The 20024-nt window shown below is 47.4% G+C and overlaps 3 protein-coding genes across 12 annotated transcripts in view; 2 read left to right on the top strand and 1 right to left on the bottom strand.

Annotated features, from left to right (window-relative positions):
• Positions 1-339: 339 nt before the first annotated feature.
• CDK2AP1 (cyclin dependent kinase 2 associated protein 1) lies at positions 340-15123 on the top strand. 3 transcript variants are annotated; one of them, XM_030285305.4, is made up of 5 exons: positions 353-492; positions 7549-7713; positions 10623-10729; positions 11419-11545; positions 14252-15123. In XM_030285305.4, exons 2-5 carry the CDS (start codon positions 7584-7586, stop codon positions 14317-14319), a joined length of 432 nt encoding a protein of 143 aa, XP_030141165.1. In that variant the 5' UTR covers positions 353-492; positions 7549-7583; the 3' UTR covers positions 14320-15123.
• On the bottom strand, positions 14996-18943 carry MTRFR (mitochondrial translation release factor in rescue). Of its 3 annotated transcripts, XM_072935988.1 has the most exons (4): positions 18691-18834; positions 17249-17559; positions 16337-16579; positions 14996-15400 (listed from the first exon to the last, which is right to left on the bottom strand). In XM_072935988.1, exons 1-3 carry the CDS (start codon positions 18755-18757, stop codon positions 16367-16369), a joined length of 591 nt encoding a protein of 196 aa, XP_072792089.1. In that variant the 5' UTR covers positions 18758-18834; the 3' UTR covers positions 14996-15400; positions 16337-16366. The 3 variants fall into 3 exon arrangements, with proteins under 3 accessions (XP_072792089.1, XP_041575409.2, XP_012433458.5); XM_041719475.2 differs by having other exon boundaries at positions 14996-16579; positions 18806-18943; XM_012578004.5 differs by having other exon boundaries at positions 14996-16579; positions 18691-18833.
• MPHOSPH9 (M-phase phosphoprotein 9) overlaps positions 18928-20024 on the top strand; it is a 23532-nt gene continuing 22435 nt past the window's right edge. For 5 of the 6 annotated variants that reach the window (XR_004369307.3, XM_030285950.4, XM_030285949.4 and 2 more), the window contains exon 1: positions 18928-19063. The gene's annotated coding sequence lies outside the window, so the exon portion shown is untranslated. Of the gene's footprint in view, positions 19064-19219; positions 19302-20024 lie in introns of those variants that run through there. The other variant, XM_072935985.1, reaches the window with a different exon arrangement.

Genomic DNA, 20024 nt, shown 5'->3' with positions numbered 1-20024 from the left:
GCAACTTGTGCCAAAACTTTCCGAAGTTAATTAAAACAAACCCCCCCCCCGCGCCTCCGCCGGGCTCCGCGCCGCCGCCGCCGCCCGCCCGCCCCGCTCCCTGCCGGCGGTCCCTGAGGGGAGCTCCATTGTCTGTGAGGGGATGGCCGCGCACCCCCGCCGCGCCCCCGCCCGCCGCGCCCCCGCCCTCCGCGCCGCCGTGCGCGGGGCGCCGGGCGGCCGCGGCGGGTGGCTGCCGGCTCTCCCCCAAAGTTTTTGGATCCGCGTCTCCTCATGATGTATGGATGATATATTGCATTGTGGGTGTCAATATAACTGACGGCCATATTTGCCGGTGCTGCTACTGCTGTAAACAACCCAAAGTGTCTGGGAGACACGGAGACGCTTCGCTGAATTTCAGGACGCTTCTCCTCCTCCCGCTGGCCATGTCTCTGGGAATGTCTTACAAGCCCAACTTGAACGCCCACATCCCCGGGACTCCCCTCAACCCGGGTAAGTCCGCGGCGGCAACTGGGTGGCAAGTTTGGGAGGCGAGCGGCGGGTGCCGCACCGGCACCTGGGGGAAGCCCCGGACTCGAGTTTGTGCCCAGTCCGGTATGGCGGGGCAGCGGCTCCGCGCCGCCATTACCCGCGCCCGCCCGCCCGCCGGCCGGCGCCGCCAGCCCCGCTCCGCGCCGCCCCCGCGCCGGGCACCGCGCCCGCCCGGCCCCGCGCCGCCGCCGCCGCCGCCGCCGCTCCGGGGCTCCGGCCGCCGGGTTTCCTCCATGCTCGGCTCCCCGGGGCGGCTGATTGATCTGGATCAGGAATATTCCGGCGGCGCCTCAGCGAGGACCGCTGCTGGCGGGACGCCGCAAGTGCGGCCGCTCGCCCCGCGCCTCGCCTCGCCTCACGCCTCCTCCGGCGGCGGGGCCGCCCCGGGCCGCGCTCCGCGGGCCGGAGGGAGCCGCGGAGCTCCGACCTCCGCCGGCGGAGGCACCGCCGGCGCCTCGGGGCGACCCTCGGTCAGCGCTCCCACGTCGGAGTCTCCCCCGCATCCCGAGCGGAGGAGCCCTCTCCGCTCGCTGGAGACTTTTGGGGATGGGGGGGCACACAGGGATTGCACTATTTCCTAAAAAACTCCAGTTTAAAAATCACTCCTCATCCTTGGATTTGTACAGGAGTCCTTCCAACTTTCCTCTTTAAAAAGTTTCCTTGATAGCGTTAACTTTTTGTCTTTTTTCTTTTTTCTTCCTTTTTAAACTACGTTCCCCCGTTTTTCTCCTCCCGATTTCCGAAGGCATCAGCCGGCGGGTTTTTGCCGGTGCTGTGGTGCTGCTGTGCATCGGGTCTCCGTGTGTGAATCGGTGCAGCCTGAACAAAGCCGCAGCAGCAATTGCTTCGCTGTGGGATATTTGGAAGGGATCTCGCTAATCTGTGCTCGTCGGCTCCGATTAAACCGCACCAAAATGGAGAAGTTGGTTCTGACTTTGAAAAATCGTATTCGTCTCCCATGCCCGCAGCTCAGCCTGCGGGACTGGCATCAGACAGCCACAAATCAGGCTGATTTTTTTTTTCCCCCCTGAGAAAAAGTTTTGGAGTTGGGTTTAGGAGGGAGGGAAATGTGTCTGGGTGATTTTTACGGCACCGTTAGTGGTTGTGATCCTGGGAAGCTGAGGAGCGAAAGGGTTCTCCGGGATGCATCTCTATTCTAGCTACCAGGAGAGCAGCAATCGTATTTTACTGCAAGGACTCGTCACCAGCTGGTGGCTGAGCCGATGTGGCTGTGCCACCTCGATCCTGCATGGAGCTGAGCTCGGTGGGGTTGCGAGGGTGCAAAGCTCGGGGAGCCGGGGTCGTGTGTGGGGAGCACCGTGGGGCTCGAGTGCTGCTCTGCGGAAGGGTCAGGGAGCAGGGGATGTGCCGAGGATTTCTGACAAAAAGCAGAAGTGTCACCGGAGGGGGAAAAAATTTTTAGAAAAAGAAACAAAGCAAAGCCCAGCAAGGGAAACCGTTCTCCTGCCGGCTCCCACGAGAACCTGTGCCTTGCTCTCCGGAACAGCCGTAAAATTGCAGGGAAAACAAAGGTGGTATTTTGCGATGGTGGGTGAGGGGTGGGGATTAGGTCATGCAGTGGAGGGGATCCGAGTCTGGCTGCTCTGCGAGCAGGGACTGCAGAATCCCGGCTCAGACATGCCGCGCACAATGCGAGCCGAGCGGTGAAGTTTCTGTCTCCAGCCCTCTCGCTGCTGTGTCTGCGCTTTCCAACGCTCCGGCTGCGATCAGGGCTTTGGATTCTTTCATGCAGTTTTATCTTCCCCTTCTCTCCCACCTTCCTTTTCCCCTTGTATCGGCAAGTTAGCAGCAGTTTGCTGTCATGCTGGAACTATTCTTGTCTAAGTTGTCCTCTCTTCTGAGTTCGGATCATCCTCAACACCCCCAGAATCTTTTCAATGAAAGAACGTCCTCCTCTGAATCCAAAATGGGCTCTCTCTTCCCTCCCTGTCTTCTGCCATTATCCTCACGCACCAGCTCTTCCTCTAGCTAGTGGTATTGCCAGCACCGTGGCCTAAGGCCAAGGGACTTAGACAAAGCAGTCCTTGCAGTTGCACATATCGCATTCAGAGTGATATGACTGCAAATGGCCCCCTCCTTTCTGGAGCTTAATTCTGATTTGGAGGAGATTGCCTCTCTATTGTGCCTAAATTAAATGCCCCCCAGCCAAGAGGATAAATCTTAGGTTTGCTTCCAAAACTGGGGTGAAGGACCCCCACCCCCTACCCCCCCCGCCCCCCCCAGTCCTGCAGAGGAGAGGAAAACAGGAAATCTGTCCCTTTTGGCCTGAAATCAGCCCTGCAGAAACCTCTCTATATGAATGCTGAATTTTTTGGTCTCGGCCGACGGAGGGCTCTGGGCAGCTGTGGATCTCACAGGGATTTTCCTCTGGGAGGTAATGCTGCTTCCCTGCAGTGCAGGGCTTCTGGTGCAGGAGTATTTGGGAAGGCAGTGTCGACTCAGCTCTTGGAGCCATGTCCTTGCTGCAGAGCAAACTCCTCTCAAGTTGAGGCTGAGAGTAGCCACTGCAAAATTATACTTAAACTGCACATCAGTGAGATGAAGCAGTTGTGGTTGGTGGGTGCCTGGGCTCTGTTCTTGCATGGGAGCATGTTTTGGGAATCCAATCCTGGACTGAAGTCCAGAGGGAGAGGAGCTGGATGTGGGGGAGGAAACACAGGGAGGAAACCTCTGTGGGTTGTCGGCAGATCTGGGGATGACTGTGGGTGAGGAAAATGCAGCTGCTCCACAAGTGACTCAGGATGCTGGAAGCATCTGGGTGCTGACTCCTCTGCCGTACACCAGGCTGAGGGAAGGAGAATGTGTTGTCACAGCAGAATTCAGTGCCTGTTCCTCTTCCCCGTTGCCCAGGTCAGCGCTGTGACTTGGCCCAGGGTGGCTGCAATCAGGCTTGCAGTGTTTTGTCCAAATTTTGTCCAAAGTCACCTTCCTGGAGTGTCTGTGCTCAGGGAATTGGGTTTCTGCATGTAGTACCCCAAGCTTTCAATTCCAAGCTGCCTGTGCTTGGGGAGCCCCATTTAATCTCCTGCACGAGCACCTTCTCTGCCTGGGCTGTAAATGAGCTCTTTTAGAGACCTGCAGTGGCTCTACCTTCCCAGCCTCACCTGACCCTGCAGTGTCCCAGGGGAACCTCTGTTACCTTTTCTAACAACCATGTTTTGATTTGTTTGTCTTCTTTTGCTTATCCTACTGATTCCTGGGAAGTGCTGTTTCCTCCTCATCTGTCTTGTGTTTCATCTTGTTTGACTATGTCTCTGTAAGGGACCAGCTGCTGAGCTGAGGTGAAGTAGAGCATCTCCATTGACTTAAGCTGAACTTGACACTTACACCAGCTGTGAATGGGTCTGTAGTTTGTTTTTCACCATGTTTCCATGTGTTTTCTGGCTCAGTGGATATTCACCAGCATTCCTATTTTGTTTAGACTAAGCACAGGTCAGAGAAAATGTGTGTCAAGATACAGAAGCTAGCAGAAACAGCTTGGGATTTTCCTTTATTTTCATTCACATTCTTGCAGAAATGTCACGTTTTGAGACAAAGTCCTGTTCATGTAACAAAGCTAAAAACTGTCATCTGTAGGGTCTGGAAACACCAATTCCAGCTGACAGTGACAAGGGAAGGAGCTGTGTCTTGGCTCCATGTGGACAAGTGGCAGCCTGTACAAGTGCTGCTGTAGCTGAGGACCAAAGGGGCTCTCAGTGCACCTGCCACACCTCGCAGAAACCACAAGTTTCTTGTGAAAAGTGCAAATTCTCACTGGGAGGTGAAATGAAAACCATTTCCCTGTCTGGGGCTGGCAGCTGGAGAGAGCAGTTCCATTGAGCCCTGAGAAAGGATACCAGCACACGAGGCCGGCCCTTATGTTCTCAGCACTGCAGTGCAGACTTGCTCGAGCACATGGCTTGCTTGTCGCCCTTTACAGAGACAGCTTCTGTTTGATATTGTTGACCATATTGAGAGGTTGTTTTTGGAGTGGGAGTACTGAAAAGAATACTCTTTGTAGGCAGAACAGAGAGCAAAGTGTTTGTGCCTTAGCAGGGGGGATAATTTCTAGGAAATATGCTCCCCTCTCCAATTCAGACTGAAATTTGTGTGATCCCTGATCTCTTGAAGTCCATGTGAAGTTAAGTATGATGCAAAAAGAAGCTCTCTAAACATGTTTCAGAATTAGTAATTTTCAAGTGGATTTGTTTGGGCATTTAGAAAACGGGCATTTTTGGCTTTGCCTACCTGAGTGTTTTGCTTGAGAGCAGTTTTCACAGTGTGGTTTTCAGTCAGCGAATCTCCATGGTCCCCACCCAGCACCTTGGTTTGCTGCAGAGTGGTTTGGGTTCATGCTAACTGGATTCCTGTTGGATAAAAGTGGCCCAAAAGCACTTCTCCAGTTGTGCAACACAGATGCTCCATCCCTTGCAATGGGAACACAGGGATCCAAACCAAAGATGGCACAGCTCTGAACCATACCCCCCTAGTCTGGGGAACCAGACTAAAATCTAACCTTAAGTCATACCCCTCAGGCCAACTACATGTGGTGTACACATACCAAATGCTTTAATCTCTTGATCTGTTCCTTGTGGTGCCAAATAACTTGCTGGTGTAGGAATAGCTTAAGCAAGAAAAGAAGAATGGTGGGGAGTCAAGGGACTGGCTTTAGTTTTTCTGATAAAGAAAGAGACAGGAGGGCAGGAAGAGGAGACATAAACCATGACCGTTATCCACATGGAAACATTAAATAGCACAAGAGTACTGGAGGAAAGGCCCAGAGTGTGACAGATCAAAAGAGCAAGGCCTCTGGCTGTTACGATAAAGAATGTCCTAGTTCTTGAGAACATATTTATGTGTCTGCGCACTGCGTTTTTTAAAAGGAAATAGTTTTATTCAAAGAAAGGTCTGTTCCTTCCACAAGGGCTGTTCAAGGGAGAAATAGTGAGTGAAAATATGATTTTCACAGCCAGTGCTATAAGGAATGGTTTGTGGAAATGAGAACAGGGTCCATTATTTTAAATTTTAAAAATTATGGGAAGGTTGGGGGGAGTGGGGGCTCTGTTTGAGCTCTGGGTTGGCGACTGCTGTTGGAATTCAGTGTGTGGCTTGGCTGTGCCATGGATCTACTTGTGTAGACATGCATGTGGTGTCCCATGGGTGGCAAGGAGTTCTTATTGAACTCCAACCAAAGTGTGTAGAGGGCTAAGGAATAAAATATTCTTGTAGTCAGCCAAAACACTACAGCTGTGTTCAGCTGTTCGCTGCAGGAATAGCTGTGCTGGGTGAAGCTGTTACCTCTCCCCTGGTGCTCGAGGGTGCCTCATGGCTGGCAAAACAGCTTCAGGAGCATTTCTCATGTGTTTTCTTGCAAAGTTGCCTAGTTTAGGACAGAAGAATTGATATCCTTTCAGTACCAGCCTCGTTGTCTGGTACCCCACATGGTCAGGACTCCGTGAGGAGGTCCTGCAGGGTGTGGCAGAGGCAGTAACCTCCAACAGTGGGCTCTGGAGAGGTGGTGACCACAAGCCACTGAAATGGCAACAGCCTTGATGTTTCAAGCAGCCTCAGCTTGAAGGGTCTGTGAAACAGAGGGAGAACTGTTGAGATTCCACAGACTGCACCACGTACCTTGGATAAGGTCCAGGCTACAGGTATCTCCTCTTACGTGCTCTTGTGTTCATGTGTGGAAAGAGTCTGTTAAATGTGGCTTTATAGGACCTTACAAAGTACAGGGCAGAAGAGAAGCACATATCCAGTGGGACTGGGGAACACACATCCAGTGGGATTGGGGAACTCACATCCAGTGGGATTGGGGAACACACATCCAGTGGATTTGGCCCTTGGCTTGTCTAAATCAGCCCTACATGAGTAACTCAGTGAGTTGTGTGACTGTTCCTGGTTTTCCTTTGCTGCCTGTGGAACAGGGGGTAGCTGAGCTGTGTAGATGCCTTGGCATCTGCCAAAGTGAATCAGGTGAGTGTACCCAAGTGTTCCTGCTCCTGCTGCTTCCTTCAGGGTGCTCAGCAAGCTGCCTTCCCTGTTATTTTTCCAGCAAGCAGCAGTAATAGAATTAAGAATTAAAACTTGAAGCAGCAAATTGGTCATCCTTGCTCAGGCTTGGAGCTGAAGGGATCCCTACAAACCTATCAGGAATTAATGAGAAGGTTCCTGGTCAGCAGGAGTTTAGGCAAACAAAGATTGATTTGAGATCCTTTGTCTCTTAGGGTGTTAATTTGGGCTGAGAGAGACTGCTGGAAGGAAGAGATTTTGATACCAAAATCTCATTTCTGTTTGCTGTGTCCCCCCTAATTAATAAAGATTAATATTAATTAACAAGGAAATCACTGTATTTTTGTGGGGAAAAATGCTTGTGGCAGTCTTCTGCTGGAATACAGAAATAAAAGACATTGTTTGCACTAGAATAAGTGGGGATCTACAAGGTTTTGTGTACATTTAATTGGGAAAGTGAAGGGAGGAAAGTACATGTATTAATTTAGGTTTTAAACAACAGCAAGCACTAAGACAATTTGGGATGTGATACAGGGTGCCACTGAAATTCAGTATCAAGCACACTCCCTTTTCGATTCTGTCAGTTCTTAACTGTCTCCATTGTCATTTTAACGTTGGAGAGAGCAAGCCTCAATTTAGATCCCCCCTCCTTTTTTCTCTCTAGTGAATACCTAATCATCACACCGATTTTTGACTGGGTATTGACTGTGAGACTTCCTGGCCTAATTTCTAACTATAATAGCAATATATGGTGATTTTTTTTTTTTTTTAATCCAAGATACACATACCGTTCAGACATGCAGATGAATTTTGGGTTAATTGAGTAACACTCATCCAAGCCCAGGGCTTCTCCCTGAGATTAACATACAAAGTGATAGGTCAAAAAGCTTGTTGCCCTGTGAGATACTAACACCCCCCTACTCCCCCAATTAATTTCATTTTCATGATCGCATCTTTTAAAATTGAGGTGAAACCAAGGATTTTCCTTTTTTTCCCCCCCTCCAGCTGAGTTTGACTGGCACAACTTCTGACACGGATGTATGGAGGCTGGTACCGCGGCCAAGCCAAATCCTTTCCTTTGTTCTCCGGGCCTGCTGCTGCTGCTGATAAAGTGGTCGGCGCATGGCATTATGTCTTATTACATTTTTGATGCAGACTGCAAAGAAACGGGTAAACTCACCATGGTTACGGCGCTGTGTCACTTGGCAGGGCCGGGCTCTCAGCGATGGCCTCTAGTGTCGGCAGCGCGGCTCTGCTCCGCTCCCGCCGCCTCCTCCGCCTCCCGACCCGCTTTTGTCCCCCGCTGGTACCGAGCCGCAGCTCGGGTCAAGCCCCCGTGCTGTTTCCACACCCCTGAAACTTTTCTTGGTCGGGCAGATTCGGATCCAACTCTCTGCTTTGTCTCTCCTATCGAGGAGAGAACATGTTCTTAATTTTCACTAGTTAACCAGATGTGAAATCCCAAAAAGGCAAGTTGGGCTGGTCACTAGGTCACCTTAAACAAGCAAGGTTTCTCTTTGTCTTTAACAAAGCTGCTGAATTTTATGTGATTACAACCTGCAGTTTCATCATTGAGGTTTTAGCTTAAGCATACTAAACCCCCCAAAAAAACAACACACCCATAGAGTAGGGCACTGTAGGAACAGCACAGTTGTCAGCTATTCTCTCAATTAGTTCTTCACATTATCAGCTCAAAATACACACACAAGTGTGTATTTTTTGTCTCTCCTATCGAGGTGTATGCTGCTGGGTTATCTCCTGCAGGCCAAGTGAGGGTTAGTGCTTAAATCAACAGAATGTGAAACAATCACTGAATTGTCTGTGCTGTGGTAGATCACAGAATATGCTGAGTTGGAAGGGACCCATCGGAACCGTCGTGTCCAACATCCAGCACACCCTGAGACTGACAGCATGTGCCTGAGAGCATTACCCAAACACTTCCCAAATCCAGGCTTAGCGCTCTGACCACCCCCTTGGGGAGCCTGTTCCAATGCCCACCATCTCCTGATATCCTTAACCAATATGTTTTCATCAACCCATATGGGATCAATAAGTTGCTCCAGGTTTTGGATGGGCTGCAGCTCAGTTTTGCTCAGTGGGTAGAGCAGGATTCTTGAGCCAGGTCATGGGAATCCCTGCCTCATTCACATCCAGTTTGGAGCTCCCAGCTCTTGGATGTGACTGCTTGCAACAGCAGTTCAGAGGCAAGTCTTTGCAGGATGGGTCTTTTGTTTTATTGTACATGAGGAAAAATCACTTAAGCCTTTCTCTGCTTAATTGAGGTAATTAAACCTTCTTACCTTGCAGCACAAGGGGCTCATTAATGTTTTTGAAGTATTTTGAAGTCCTTGGAAAAAAGATGCAGTTTGCTGTTGTGTCATGTTTAGTAATTGTTGAAATTCAGTCATCTGGACTTGAAGTACTGAGTTTCACATGGAGAAATCTTACACTTGTGTGTGTATTTTGAGCTGATAATGTGAAGAACTAATTGAGAGAATAGCTGACAACTGTGCTGTTCCTACAGTGCCCTACTCTATGGGTGTGTTGTTTTTTTTGGGGGGGGTTTAGTATGCTTAAGCTAAAACCTCAGTGATGAAACTGCAGGTTGTAATTACATAAAATTTAGCAGCTTTGTTAAAGACAAAGAGAAACCTTGCTTTTTTAAGGTGACCTAGTGACCAGCCCAATTTGCCTTTTTGGGATTTCACATCTGGTTAACTAGTGAAAATTAAGAACATGTTCTCTTCTCGTAATGAATGATATCCTGTGATAATTCTGAAGTGACAAGAGACTTCCCATCTGAGGACACGAGTCTGCTCCACTATATTCAGCAGAGCTTTTTACGGAGTAACTGCCGGCCCTTTCTTTTTGTAGAGAGGGGAAAATAGGAATGAAGTAATTTGCAACTTTAAAACAAAGCTAGAGATTTACACAGTTCTGAGCCCCAGTGACTTTTAGCATCAGTTTAATTTAGATTTAAATGAAGGCTGGTAAATGAGATCTGTTCCTCATATGAAAGACAGTTGGGAATTTTCAGCAAAGGAGTTTCTAAGGGGGGAGGTATTTCCAGACAGCAGGCAGTCTGTGTCTGTGCCTACAGGCAAAGACAGCAGCATCCATGGATGCAAGGGCACTTGAGCTGCAAGACTGAAGAAGTTCAGTGGTGTGATGCTCCCTTGCTCCCAAGTGCATAACCAGCAGGGTTTTTAGCACACTTTTGAAGTGGGCAGTATAATTAAGCTCCTTAAAAAAAAATTGAGTTGTTGTTTCTCAAACCTAAATTTTTACCATTGTGGGACAAGGGGAGAAAGTGTTTTGATTGCTCATTTCTGGAGCAGTTTGTCAGTGATGACATTAGAGTCTGTTTCTGGAGCTTGTAACTGACTCAAAACTCATTAGATGTGAATACAATCTTTTATAACTTTAGAAGAAGTAACCATAACACAAAGTGATGTTATTTTCCCTTTGATCTACTGATACAGCACAATTTGACTGGCTAAAAGTGTTTGATATCACACAAAGAGGAATAATGGTAGCACTCCTCACCTCCCATGTCACGCAATGAGCAGCAGATCTGATATACCTCAACTGACTGTTCCCTAGGAAGAGTTTTGGCATTGGCTGAAAATAGTGCTGAGGGTAACTTGCTTTGACCATGTGATGACACTTTGAGTTGCAAAATTACTTTCAGATAACTTGCACTGTAAAAGTAAAAATAGCACGGCACATTAGACTCATCTGTGTGGAATGTATATATGCAAAAATAGGACTCCTTAATACTTACAGTTTGTCTAGGCAGAACAACCTGTCATGCTGCACTCTGCTTCACTTTTAGGCAAACAATTTGCACTGATAATGCTGCAGGCTGTGCTATTTCCAAGTGTTCATCAAACATGAGAGAAGCATTAATTCAGCCATTCTCTTCCTAGTAGTGACGCTGAGAAATGTCATTAGTGATCTTAGACAAAGGTGAGAGGTCACAGCTTTAGGAACAAGTGATTAAAATGTGTCTCAGTGTAACAGACTAATTAATCTTTAGGCAATAACAGTTTTTTTTCCTCTCTCTTTTCTCTCTGCAGCTGGGGGTGTTCACTCTCCCTCCACAAGTATGGCAACATCGGCACAATACAGACAGCTCATAAACGACTATGGCCCCCCATCTCTAGGCTATACACAAGGGATGCAGGTACAGCTCTGCTTCTTTTCCTTTAATCAGATCACTGACCCTACATTTGCATAGTAGCAGGGATTGTGGCCTGTAATCTGAGGTGTTCCTCCCTCCCACCAAGGTCTGAAATCAAACCCAAATGGCAGACTGCTTCCTCACACATGTCTGGGGATCAAATTAGGCTAAGCTGAGTGCTGAGTGAGGTTGGTTCCTAATTAACTGCTAGTCCTGTCCTGTCTGAGTCAGAGAAATGTCTTGAATTATGTTCTGGAAGGGCACTTACATATTTTAAAGTTATTTGTTAAAAGCCCAATATTTCTATTCAGTTTTATCTTCTCAGTCTCCCTGCCTGGTGAACTTCTCCATAAAATATACACTGAAACATTGAAAAACCAGTTACAGGGTTGAGTAAGCAGTTCCAGGTTTTCTGGTTTTGCAGGACTGTTTTAACTTTGCTTCACCCAAAGTCCAAGGCTTGCAGCTGCAATCTCACAGTTGATCCCAATTTTTGAAGGGCATGTAGCATTGTGTCCAACTGTAGCAGCAATTTTAAAAAATCATGTTTATGTTATAATCCTGAAATTTTGTTCTTTTAAAAAGTGATTTACAGGTCTATCTCTGGTCTTCCATAAACTTCTGCTTGCTGTTTCTTGTAATTGTTTTGTTTTTACAGTATTTGACTGAGATTAATCTACTTTCAACTACAGGGCACCAGCAGCAGTCAAGTACCACAGAGCAAATATGCAGAACTTCTAGCTATCATAGAAGAATTAGGAAAAGAGATTAGACCTACATATGCTGGGAGTAAAAGTGCGATGGAGAGGCTAAAAAGAGGTAACTGGTAACTTTAAAATTTATTTAAAAGAAAAAATAGTTTCCCATCCACTTTGTGCACTGATTCCTTGTATACACTTAATGACAACTGTTTCTTTTGAAAAGAGACAACTTGAGCTCCTCCTGAAAGTGGGAGTATTAACCAGCAACTGAAACCTTGGGATGCTCTGTCTGAGCAGTATTTGATAGATAAAGTGTCTCATGTGCATATGGGGAGTTTCAGTTAATAATTAAAATTAAAATAATTCTTATTGTACAACCTTTCATGGATACATTCTTTCAGGCTCCTGGTGATTTTCTTGCCCTTTCAATTCCCTTTTCTCCCCACTCCCCAAAATGCACAGCCAAGCATTGTTTACATCTCATACCCATCACCCATCCACTTGGCCCAGGAATCTTCACTGAAGTGCACTTTGACTAAAGAAATGCAACACTGTTTTATTTCTCACTGAGGCTGGTGGAGAAAGGAGCTACAAAAAAAACCCCAAAAAGGTGTTAGGGAAGGCTGTTCAGGCTGAGATGTCAAACATGAACCGAACTCTGTGCAGAGGAGAGTGGGGCTGCTTAGGCTCTGTTACCTCCTGTCAAGTGCATGTCATTAAAAGTCCACTAGAAAGGGACAGAGCAGCTTTTAGGGCTGGCTGATGAGTGTCTCCAGCTTTGCTTTGTCAGCTAAAAGGGGTAATAAAGCCCTTTCCTTGCAGTGTAAAAGAAACCCCTGCATGTCCCACTGCTGACATCAGCCTGACATTGTCCTCTGCAGGGGACGTGCAGGGATATTTCTGAAGGAGCAGTGGGACATTCCACTGCTCCAGCTCCTGAAATGACTCTGAAAGGCCACAGACAACAGTTGTACTGGCAGTTCTCTCCTTCTCTAGCATGACATGCTTACTTTTTCCTCCCTTCCTCTGGTCCTTGTGATGAGATTGGCTCATGCATTCAACCCAGAATGGGAATGTTATTGTAACAGACTAAGTTCAGCACCTTGCAAATCCCCCTTACACTTACCCGAGACTACAAAGCTTTATTTAAGGCTCAAGCATTATGGAAGAGTAATATATCTGCCATGACATGCAATAAAATGACTAGTAGCTGTTCTGGGAAAGGATGCAATAAAGTCTGCTGATGAGTGGTAAGTGGAATCTGGCCCAGCTAAAATCAATGTTGCTGGAGTCTCTCTTTATTGCATTGCCTGAGTCAGAATTAATAGATCATGAATGGCAACAGGCTAATGGGGACATCTTGAGAGGGACTGAGAGAGATGCAGATGTTCTCTGGACTGGATGGTTTAGTTCAGTGAGGAAAAAGTTGCTTTGCTGCCTCTTGCAACAAGGTAGGTTTAAGATACACTGTGACTTGCCAGTGTTGCACAAAATCCTGAATAAAGACTTTTTGCTGCCATCTTTTGGTCACAAAGGTACCTCTCTTTCCATTTTGGGAGCCTGGTGGCTGAAGGAGCATGTGCAAGTGTGAGAGCAGAATTGATTGAGGGTGACACGTGACTGCTGCCTCCATGGCCATGGAAGTTATCCCTGAATAAAGTCCCTGTCCCCAGCTCTGCTACTGACCTCTAAAACTGGCCAAATTCCCAGTGTTCTACATTATTCAGAGTAGTTCTGCTGCATGAACTGGGCATCCTGCCACCAGATCCAGGTCTAACACACTGCTTTGAGTTCATGTTTCTGCATCCCACAGCTGCAGCTTTCCTCCTCTGTGGCAGTTTAACCCTCTGCAAAGCCTTGCACTCCTCAAGTCCTCCCAGGTCAGTAGGCTGCTGCTGCTGCTGCTGATCTAGAAACAGAAGCCATTATCTCTAGAGATTAACCCCCACCTATTGCCTTACTGCCCTTTTTCTACCTTGTTAAGGAGCATGATGAGCAGAGAAATCACCTTCTGTCTTGCCTAGTCAGCAAGATATAAACCTTTGTTGTAGAAAAATCTGTCCACCTCTCATTTTAACATCTATCTCAAGCTCTGTTCTTTCAGTAGCTCTGTGAGCATGAATCCACATTTAGTTCCAGGATTATGAACCAAGGTTCAGATTGCTGGAACTCAAGGCAAGAGGACTCGTAGTGGAAAATTCCACACAATGTCTATCAGATGAGAGCAGACACGGCAGCATGTAAAGTGGTGATGATTTATACTGGGAGCTGAGCCAGTGTTAGGAGGTAACTTTCTGCACACACACCACAAAAAAGAAAAAAAAATCTCTTATTTTTACATGAGACACAACTTGTCTTTGAACACTATTATGATGACTTGGAATTTGATGCATTCTACCAGAGGAGAACTATCCCAAGGCATTAAGAGCTTGCTAAAATGACTCCCCAAGTAATTTTGTAATTTGTTTCACTCCACTAGCAAAATAACTCACTGGTAGGTAAGATTTTTTTTTTTCCCCCCTTAAATCTTTGATTTTAAGGAGGCCCACATTGCACATTAAGATCTACCTGCCACTGCAGACTTACAAATCTTACTATGTTCTGACTCCTGGTTTAGTCCCTTTTCAGTTTGTAATGCAAGTTTGGGAAGGCAGACTTGTTTAGTGGCAGCTGATGTTTGGGGAGCGAGGGCTGTCCCCCTTTGCTGAGGCCTTCTGTGGTAGCCTTGGCAACGGGGGACAGAAATACATAAACCTTTCTGTGGACTGTCACTGCAAGTGTGGCCTGAATGGGATGATTTAAAACATGTCCAACTTTTTTGCAGGCATTATCCATGCTAGAGGATTAGTTCGGGAATGCCTGGCCGAGACGGAACGAAATGCGAGATCTTAGCCCAGTGGTTCAGCTGCAAGGTTCTCCATCTCCTCATGAAGAAAAAGTAACACTTATTCTTTTTGACTCGTGAAACATTCAGACAAACTCCTTTATTTTGAATGTTTTACCCTTCTTGTTTTGCCCTTGCAAAAATGTACAGTTAAAATGAAAAAAAAAAAACAAGGATTTTTCAACTTACTGAGGGTTTGCATTTTCTAAGGACGTTAAAACCCCCTAAAATGTTTCTAAAATATGGAAACTGAAGTGCATGCAGAAGAATGCTCTTTCTCTCCCAGGCTATATTTCAGTTCTCTTCTTATCCAGCCACAGCCTCATTCTGTTTTTTTTTCCTTTGACTCTATTCAGTTATCCCCAAAACGTCAATCTTTCAAAGTTTGACATAAGCTCTAAGGATTTTTTTTAATAAAAGCAGAATAGCATGCTGTACCTAGTAGTCTGCTAAGTCACAATTTGTCATACAGCATAGACCCTGCTTAGAAATAACCTTCCCCTTCTCTTATTTTTTCCTTTTTTTGTTCACTTTGCATAAACATTTGCATGACTGTTAGTGCTTTGAAGTCCACTTAAAGTGCATGAGCTATATGGAAAATAGGGAAACCTATTAAATAATAACAAAGTCCTGGAAAGCTAATTTCTACATTAAGGCTGGAGATTTCAGTTTAAAGTTTGCAAAAAAAAAAAAAAAAAAAAAAAAAAAGAAAAAAAGAAAGAAAAAGGAACTTTCTGGATAAATTACTAAAACTGTTATTTGCATCTTTGTATGTATTTATTACTTGACGTAATAAAGCTTATTTTCATTAACAGTTTGTATTAAAACTATGTACAGTCACTTTAATCAGATTCATACTCCAGGAGCAAGAACTGTCAACAGATAAAAATTTAACCTTCATGCAGGAGTTTAGGAAGGGACAAGGGAAGGGGCCTGCAGATTGCTGGAGAACTCCATCCATGGCACAGGGTACAGCTGGTCTCTGGGACAAGGAGGTGAAATTCTAGAAGTCTCTGTTGCCTTCAAAATCCATACTCTGGCTTTGGGTCTTTGTTGAAGGCCAAAACATGGTGGCAGCTGGGGAGGGTGCTGTCCAAAAATTAAAGAGAAGTTGTGGTTAAGCTGCTGGAATTTTTAACAGGATAAAACCAGTCAGGAGTGGCTTCAGAGCAATGGTGACAAAAGAAAAACAGCTGCATTTGTTCCTATAAAATGAGAAACTGTCAAAATGAGAGAAGGTACCAACATGGCCAAGCTGAACTGCAGCACAGCATAAACATAACAACTCTAATTAATTAATTCAGAGCTTGGATGAACTGGACTCTGTTGCCTTGCGAGGCAGCTTCCAACACAGGTAATGTTTTTATCTGTAATGACTCAGTTTCACCTCTAAACTGGAGAGCCATGAGTGACCATCCCTGACCTGCAGGAGGGCCCTCCCTGTGCCCCAGTGCTCAGCACCACTCCAGGTAAGATCTGGAAAGCTTCTGGTTAAACTTTATTCAGAGCTGAGGGGGACAGAGCATTTGTTCAGCTGATGGGTCTGAACCAGTGACTGGTGCCTCTTCCAGCAGCAGCTCAGTTCACTCCATCACAACCAGCATCCAAACCTGGTCACAGTGTGTAAAGGATTTATGTCACTGAAGGCACTGCCTGAGGAAGGATGGGAAGTGAGAACCTTTTAGTGCTATTCTCATGTGCTGGAGCTCCCAGGAAGCAGCCCAAGGTGTCATCTGCACAGAAGGAAATCTATTGATTTTTTTTGGTCTGTGCTAACAATGGTGGAAAGCTTATAGCTCCTCTTTAACAAGGATTCCTTTATCTCCTGGACCTGGCAGAAAAACTGATTGCTGAATGTGATTAATGAGATGATGGCAGGGAGAAGCAGTAGTACATTAGTGCTTTTATCTCCTCAGCTTTACAGGAACAGCAGGTCAGCACTGGAGTTTCAGCTGTGCTTATGAAGCTCTGCATCATTTGTTAGCTGGAAAACTGTTTGGGTCTAATGACAAACAATTCTCTTACCCTGCTAGGGCAAGGCTATATTTCACATGTTTATTCCTTATCCAATTGTTGCATCTCTTTAAAAAGCTTTTTCCTTTCTAGGTTTTCCTTTGCTCTTCTTTTTTTCTCCTGCTTTTGCTTCTCTGATGCTTTCTTCTCTTTAAAAACATCACTGTCTTCGCCTTTGTAGAAAAGGTCAACTTTTTCCTGCAGGATTTCTCTGGCAATCTTTCTGTTCTTCTCCAGTGATCTTGTCTGATGACACTGAAGAAATACAAAGGACATTTTTACTGAAACTTTAACCTATTTATTCTTCAGCTTTCCCTTTCAGTCTATACATTCCTACCATTAGAGTAAAGAAAATCCCCTCCTCCCCAAGCCAAGAGCATCATCCCACCAATAACAGCTGCAACTTTTAAATCCAGATGATACATTTAATAATTATTTGCTACTGTAACTCATCAGACTGGCTTTTGCATTAATCTTTAATGCTTCCCATCTTACCCTGGAAAGCTGCTTGAGTTTAACTTAACTGTGTCTTCCCCTTGTGACAGGAAGCTAAGATTAATTTCAAGGTATTAATCCACAAGAAGTAGGTAAGAGAAATGCTTAAAAAGGATCTGCAGGAGTGATCAACTTGCTAAGAAAGAGATTCTAAGTCACACGAGGGACAGGAATGTGACAGCTACAATGAAGATTAATTTCACTGCAAACTACAAAACTGTAACTGTGTGGCAAAGCCAGGAAAAACAGCTCTGACCCCAAGTTTATTTATCTGCTGACAGCCAAGACTGCTGCTTGCTGAGACTCTTTACAATATAAATATAAATATAACTATAAATAGAAATATACTTTTCCTCCATGTGATTATTCTGAAAGGAGACTTGTAAGTCCTGATGCAATTTGTGACTCAATAAAATAAAACACAATTACCTTCACTACAATCCCAGATGGAATATGCTTCAGAACAACACAGTTGTTTGTCTTATTTGTGGCTTGACCTCCTGGGCCATCACCTCTTACAAACTGTTCTTCTAAATCTGCCTCATTTATTTCAAGGAGATTCAGAGAGTTCCTTTTTCTTGCTGCCTGCAGTAAGGGGATGCTGAGCAGGGAGAGCTGCTGTTTCCTCAGACCCCACCGTGTCCATGATGGTGTTTGCACCCCTCTCAGTAAGAATGCAAAATGGAATAAACCTGGAACATTCATACAGAAACCAGGACAAGGCTTCTCTGGAACGAAACCTGCAACGGAATGGGAGAGAGGAGTTTATCATGCAAATCCTTGTTTTAAGATGAGCTGCTTCAGCTGCACATATTGAGCAGTATTTCAATATTCAGATTTATTTTCAAGGTTATCTGAAGAGGTTTCATTTGCCTTGAAATATTTATCATGCTGAATAGAATTTTGGTTCTCAATACAATTATGTTTCTTAAAATACTTTGAAAGGAATCTGGAAAACAGTAAATAAAAGAATACTCCTACCAACACTTGGAAAATACAAAACATATAAAAAGAAGATAATAAAACAACAGTGGGAAAAGAGGTTATTTCAGTCTTGCAGTCTGACCTATACAGTCTCACTGGGAACCTGATTTTTCCCAGGTCAAGGCATTAACAAGATTATTAACAAAGGCAAAAGGTATGCCTGGAAGTGTGCATTTTCCTCATGGATAACGAGGAATGTCAGCTCCTACTCCTGTCAAGTGTCAGTCTTCAGTACTAGGTAAGCAATTAAAACAGTACATGCCGTTATGCTTGAAATGCTTTATTTGACTCAGAAGAAAATACTTCAGTGTGTGAAGAAGTGCCATAAACAGAAAATTTGACCGTAACTATTGAAATTAAAAAATAATTAAAACTTTTACTGGCAGCTGCTACAGAAGTTAGTAACATTTTAAAATTAAGCATACAGGCAGAAAAACGAGCAGCACTTCTGGCTGGTTCTGAACGAGCCTTTATTTAATGGGTTTCATCCAGCTCTACCCATTACCGAACACTTTTTGAAACCAGGACTGGAAAAAAAAAAAATCTAAAAAAACACCATCCCTCTCATCCTATTCCTGCTGTTGGACAGGACTCTAAAGAAAGAGTAAACACAAAAGGAACCGGAGACTTTGCTCCATTTCCCTCAGCGCTGCGCCCCGCCGCGGCCACCGCGGCAGCGCTGCGGGCTGGGGTCGGGCTCGGAGCGGCCCAGAGGAAGCCGAGAACCGAACCAGGGCCGACCCCGGGGAAGCCGAGAACCGAAGGAGGTCCGGCCCCGGGGAAGCCGAGAACCGGAGCCGAGAACCGGAGCCGAGAACCGAGGCCGAGAACCGAGGCCGAGAACCGAGGCCGGCCCGACCCCACCGGGCCCCGCCGCCCCCGCTCACCTCCGCCGTCCCTCCCGCACGGCCCATGCGCACGCCGAGTGGGCGGTACCACCGGGCTGATTGGCATGTGGCTCAGCCAATCGCTACGCGAGGAGGGGGCGTGGATTGCGCTCACCCTCCAATTGGTTCTCTCGGAAAACGGCGCCGCGGCGCGCGGGCTTTGCGGCGCAGCGAATCAGCGCAGGAGGCGCGCGCTCGGGGCGGCCAATCACGGCGCCGGGCTCAGTGCGGAGCGCCCTCTAACCCCGTCGCCGCGTTCGAAACTCCCGGCCGCTTCTCGCCGGGCGGGCGGCGCAGGGCCGCGCCTGTTCCTCGCCTCACGGCCGCGGGAGGAGGCGGCTGCCCGGTGCGCTGTGGGCTCTCAGCGATGCGGGTACGAACCGAGCGGGCAGCGCCACCGCGCTTGGCCCGGTCCCGGAGCCGCGAGGCCGCCCCCGGCGCGCCGCCTTTTTTCCCCGCAGAGTGGCGGGCGCTGCAGCCAATCGGAGGCGGCGGCGCTGTCAACATCGCGGAGCGCGAGGAGCGGCCGGCCAATGAGAGCGGGGGGGCGGGGCTTGCGCGGGGCCGGGGGGCGCTGGTGAAGGGACGGGGCCGCGGAGGGGCCGCGCCGGGTGAGGGGCGGCTGTGAGGGGCCTGGGGCACGGCGGGGCCTGGGGCACGGCGGGGCAGCGCGGCGCTGCGAGCGGGCGGGACACACGCGGAGCCGGGGAGAGGGGTACGGACTGATGGGAGGCGGCCCCGAGGGCGCGGACGTGGCCGGAGGGGTCCCTGCGGGGGCTGAGCCCTCGGGGCCCTGAGGGCGGCTCCTGAGGGCGCCGCAGCCCCGGGACTCGTTTTGCCTTCTGGGGGTCCCTCAGGGTCCGTGGGGAGTGGGGGCCTGGCGGGGACCGGGACGCTCTGTCACCGCTGAGGGGTCGGAAGGAATCGGGGCTGGCTCAGGAAGCGCTGCAGAGCCTCACGGGCTGTGTGTGCACCGGTATTTCTGAGTTAAAAACACCTTGCGGCTTCTTGTTTTCCCTGCCCCTTTCTGCAGCTGCGTGGCCCTGTAAGGACCGTGCTGTGCTGTGGGATCGATGGAGGACGGCGCTCCCGCAGCGCAGTTACTGCTCGCTAATATTTTTTATTTTTTTATCGAGAACTGACTTCTAATGAGGTTATGAAACGAGCCTGTGTCACAGCTAAGTCCCACCCATTTGCTGTGCTGCTGAGATAGGCCACCCATGATTATTCCATCCAGGGCTTTCGGGGGTGACTGATGCAGCCCCCATCCCTTGCTCCAGTGGCACTCCCAGCCTCAGCTTAGCAGCCTAATAACCTGCAAGTTTTGCAGACTT

Source organism: Taeniopygia guttata, chromosome 15, assembly GCF_048771995.1.
Source record: "Taeniopygia guttata chromosome 15, bTaeGut7.mat, whole genome shotgun sequence".
Taxonomy (NCBI): domain Eukaryota; kingdom Metazoa; phylum Chordata; class Aves; order Passeriformes; family Estrildidae; genus Taeniopygia; species Taeniopygia guttata.
The sequence above is the reverse complement of the archived record's forward strand: the minus strand, read 5'-3'. Positions and strand labels throughout refer to the sequence as shown.

Bases quoted from the DNA above. Each gene is read 5' to 3' on its own strand.
- CDK2AP1 (XM_030285305.4), top strand. From the start codon at position 7,584: ATGGAGGCTGGTACCGCGGCCAAGCCAAATCCTTTCCTTTGTTCTCCG. The intron at 10,730-11,418 runs GTACAGCTCTGC...TTTCAACTACAG, and splicing joins GCTATACACAAGGGATGCAG to GGCACCAGCAGCAGTCAAGT. The intron at 11,546-14,251 runs GTAACTGGTAAC...ACTTTTTTGCAG, and splicing joins GATGGAGAGGCTAAAAAGAG to GCATTATCCATGCTAGAGGA.
- MTRFR (XM_072935988.1), bottom strand. From the start codon at position 18,757: ATGCCAATCAGCCCGGTGGTACCGCCCACTCGGCGTGCGCATGGGCCG. The intron at 17,560-18,690 runs GTGAGCGGGGGC...ATTCCGTTGCAG, and splicing joins GTGCGGGAGGGACGGCGGAG to GTTTCGTTCCAGAGAAGCCT. The intron at 16,580-17,248 runs GTAATTGTGTTT...GTATTTCTTCAG, and splicing joins CATCTGGGATTGTAGTGAAG to TGTCATCAGACAAGATCACT.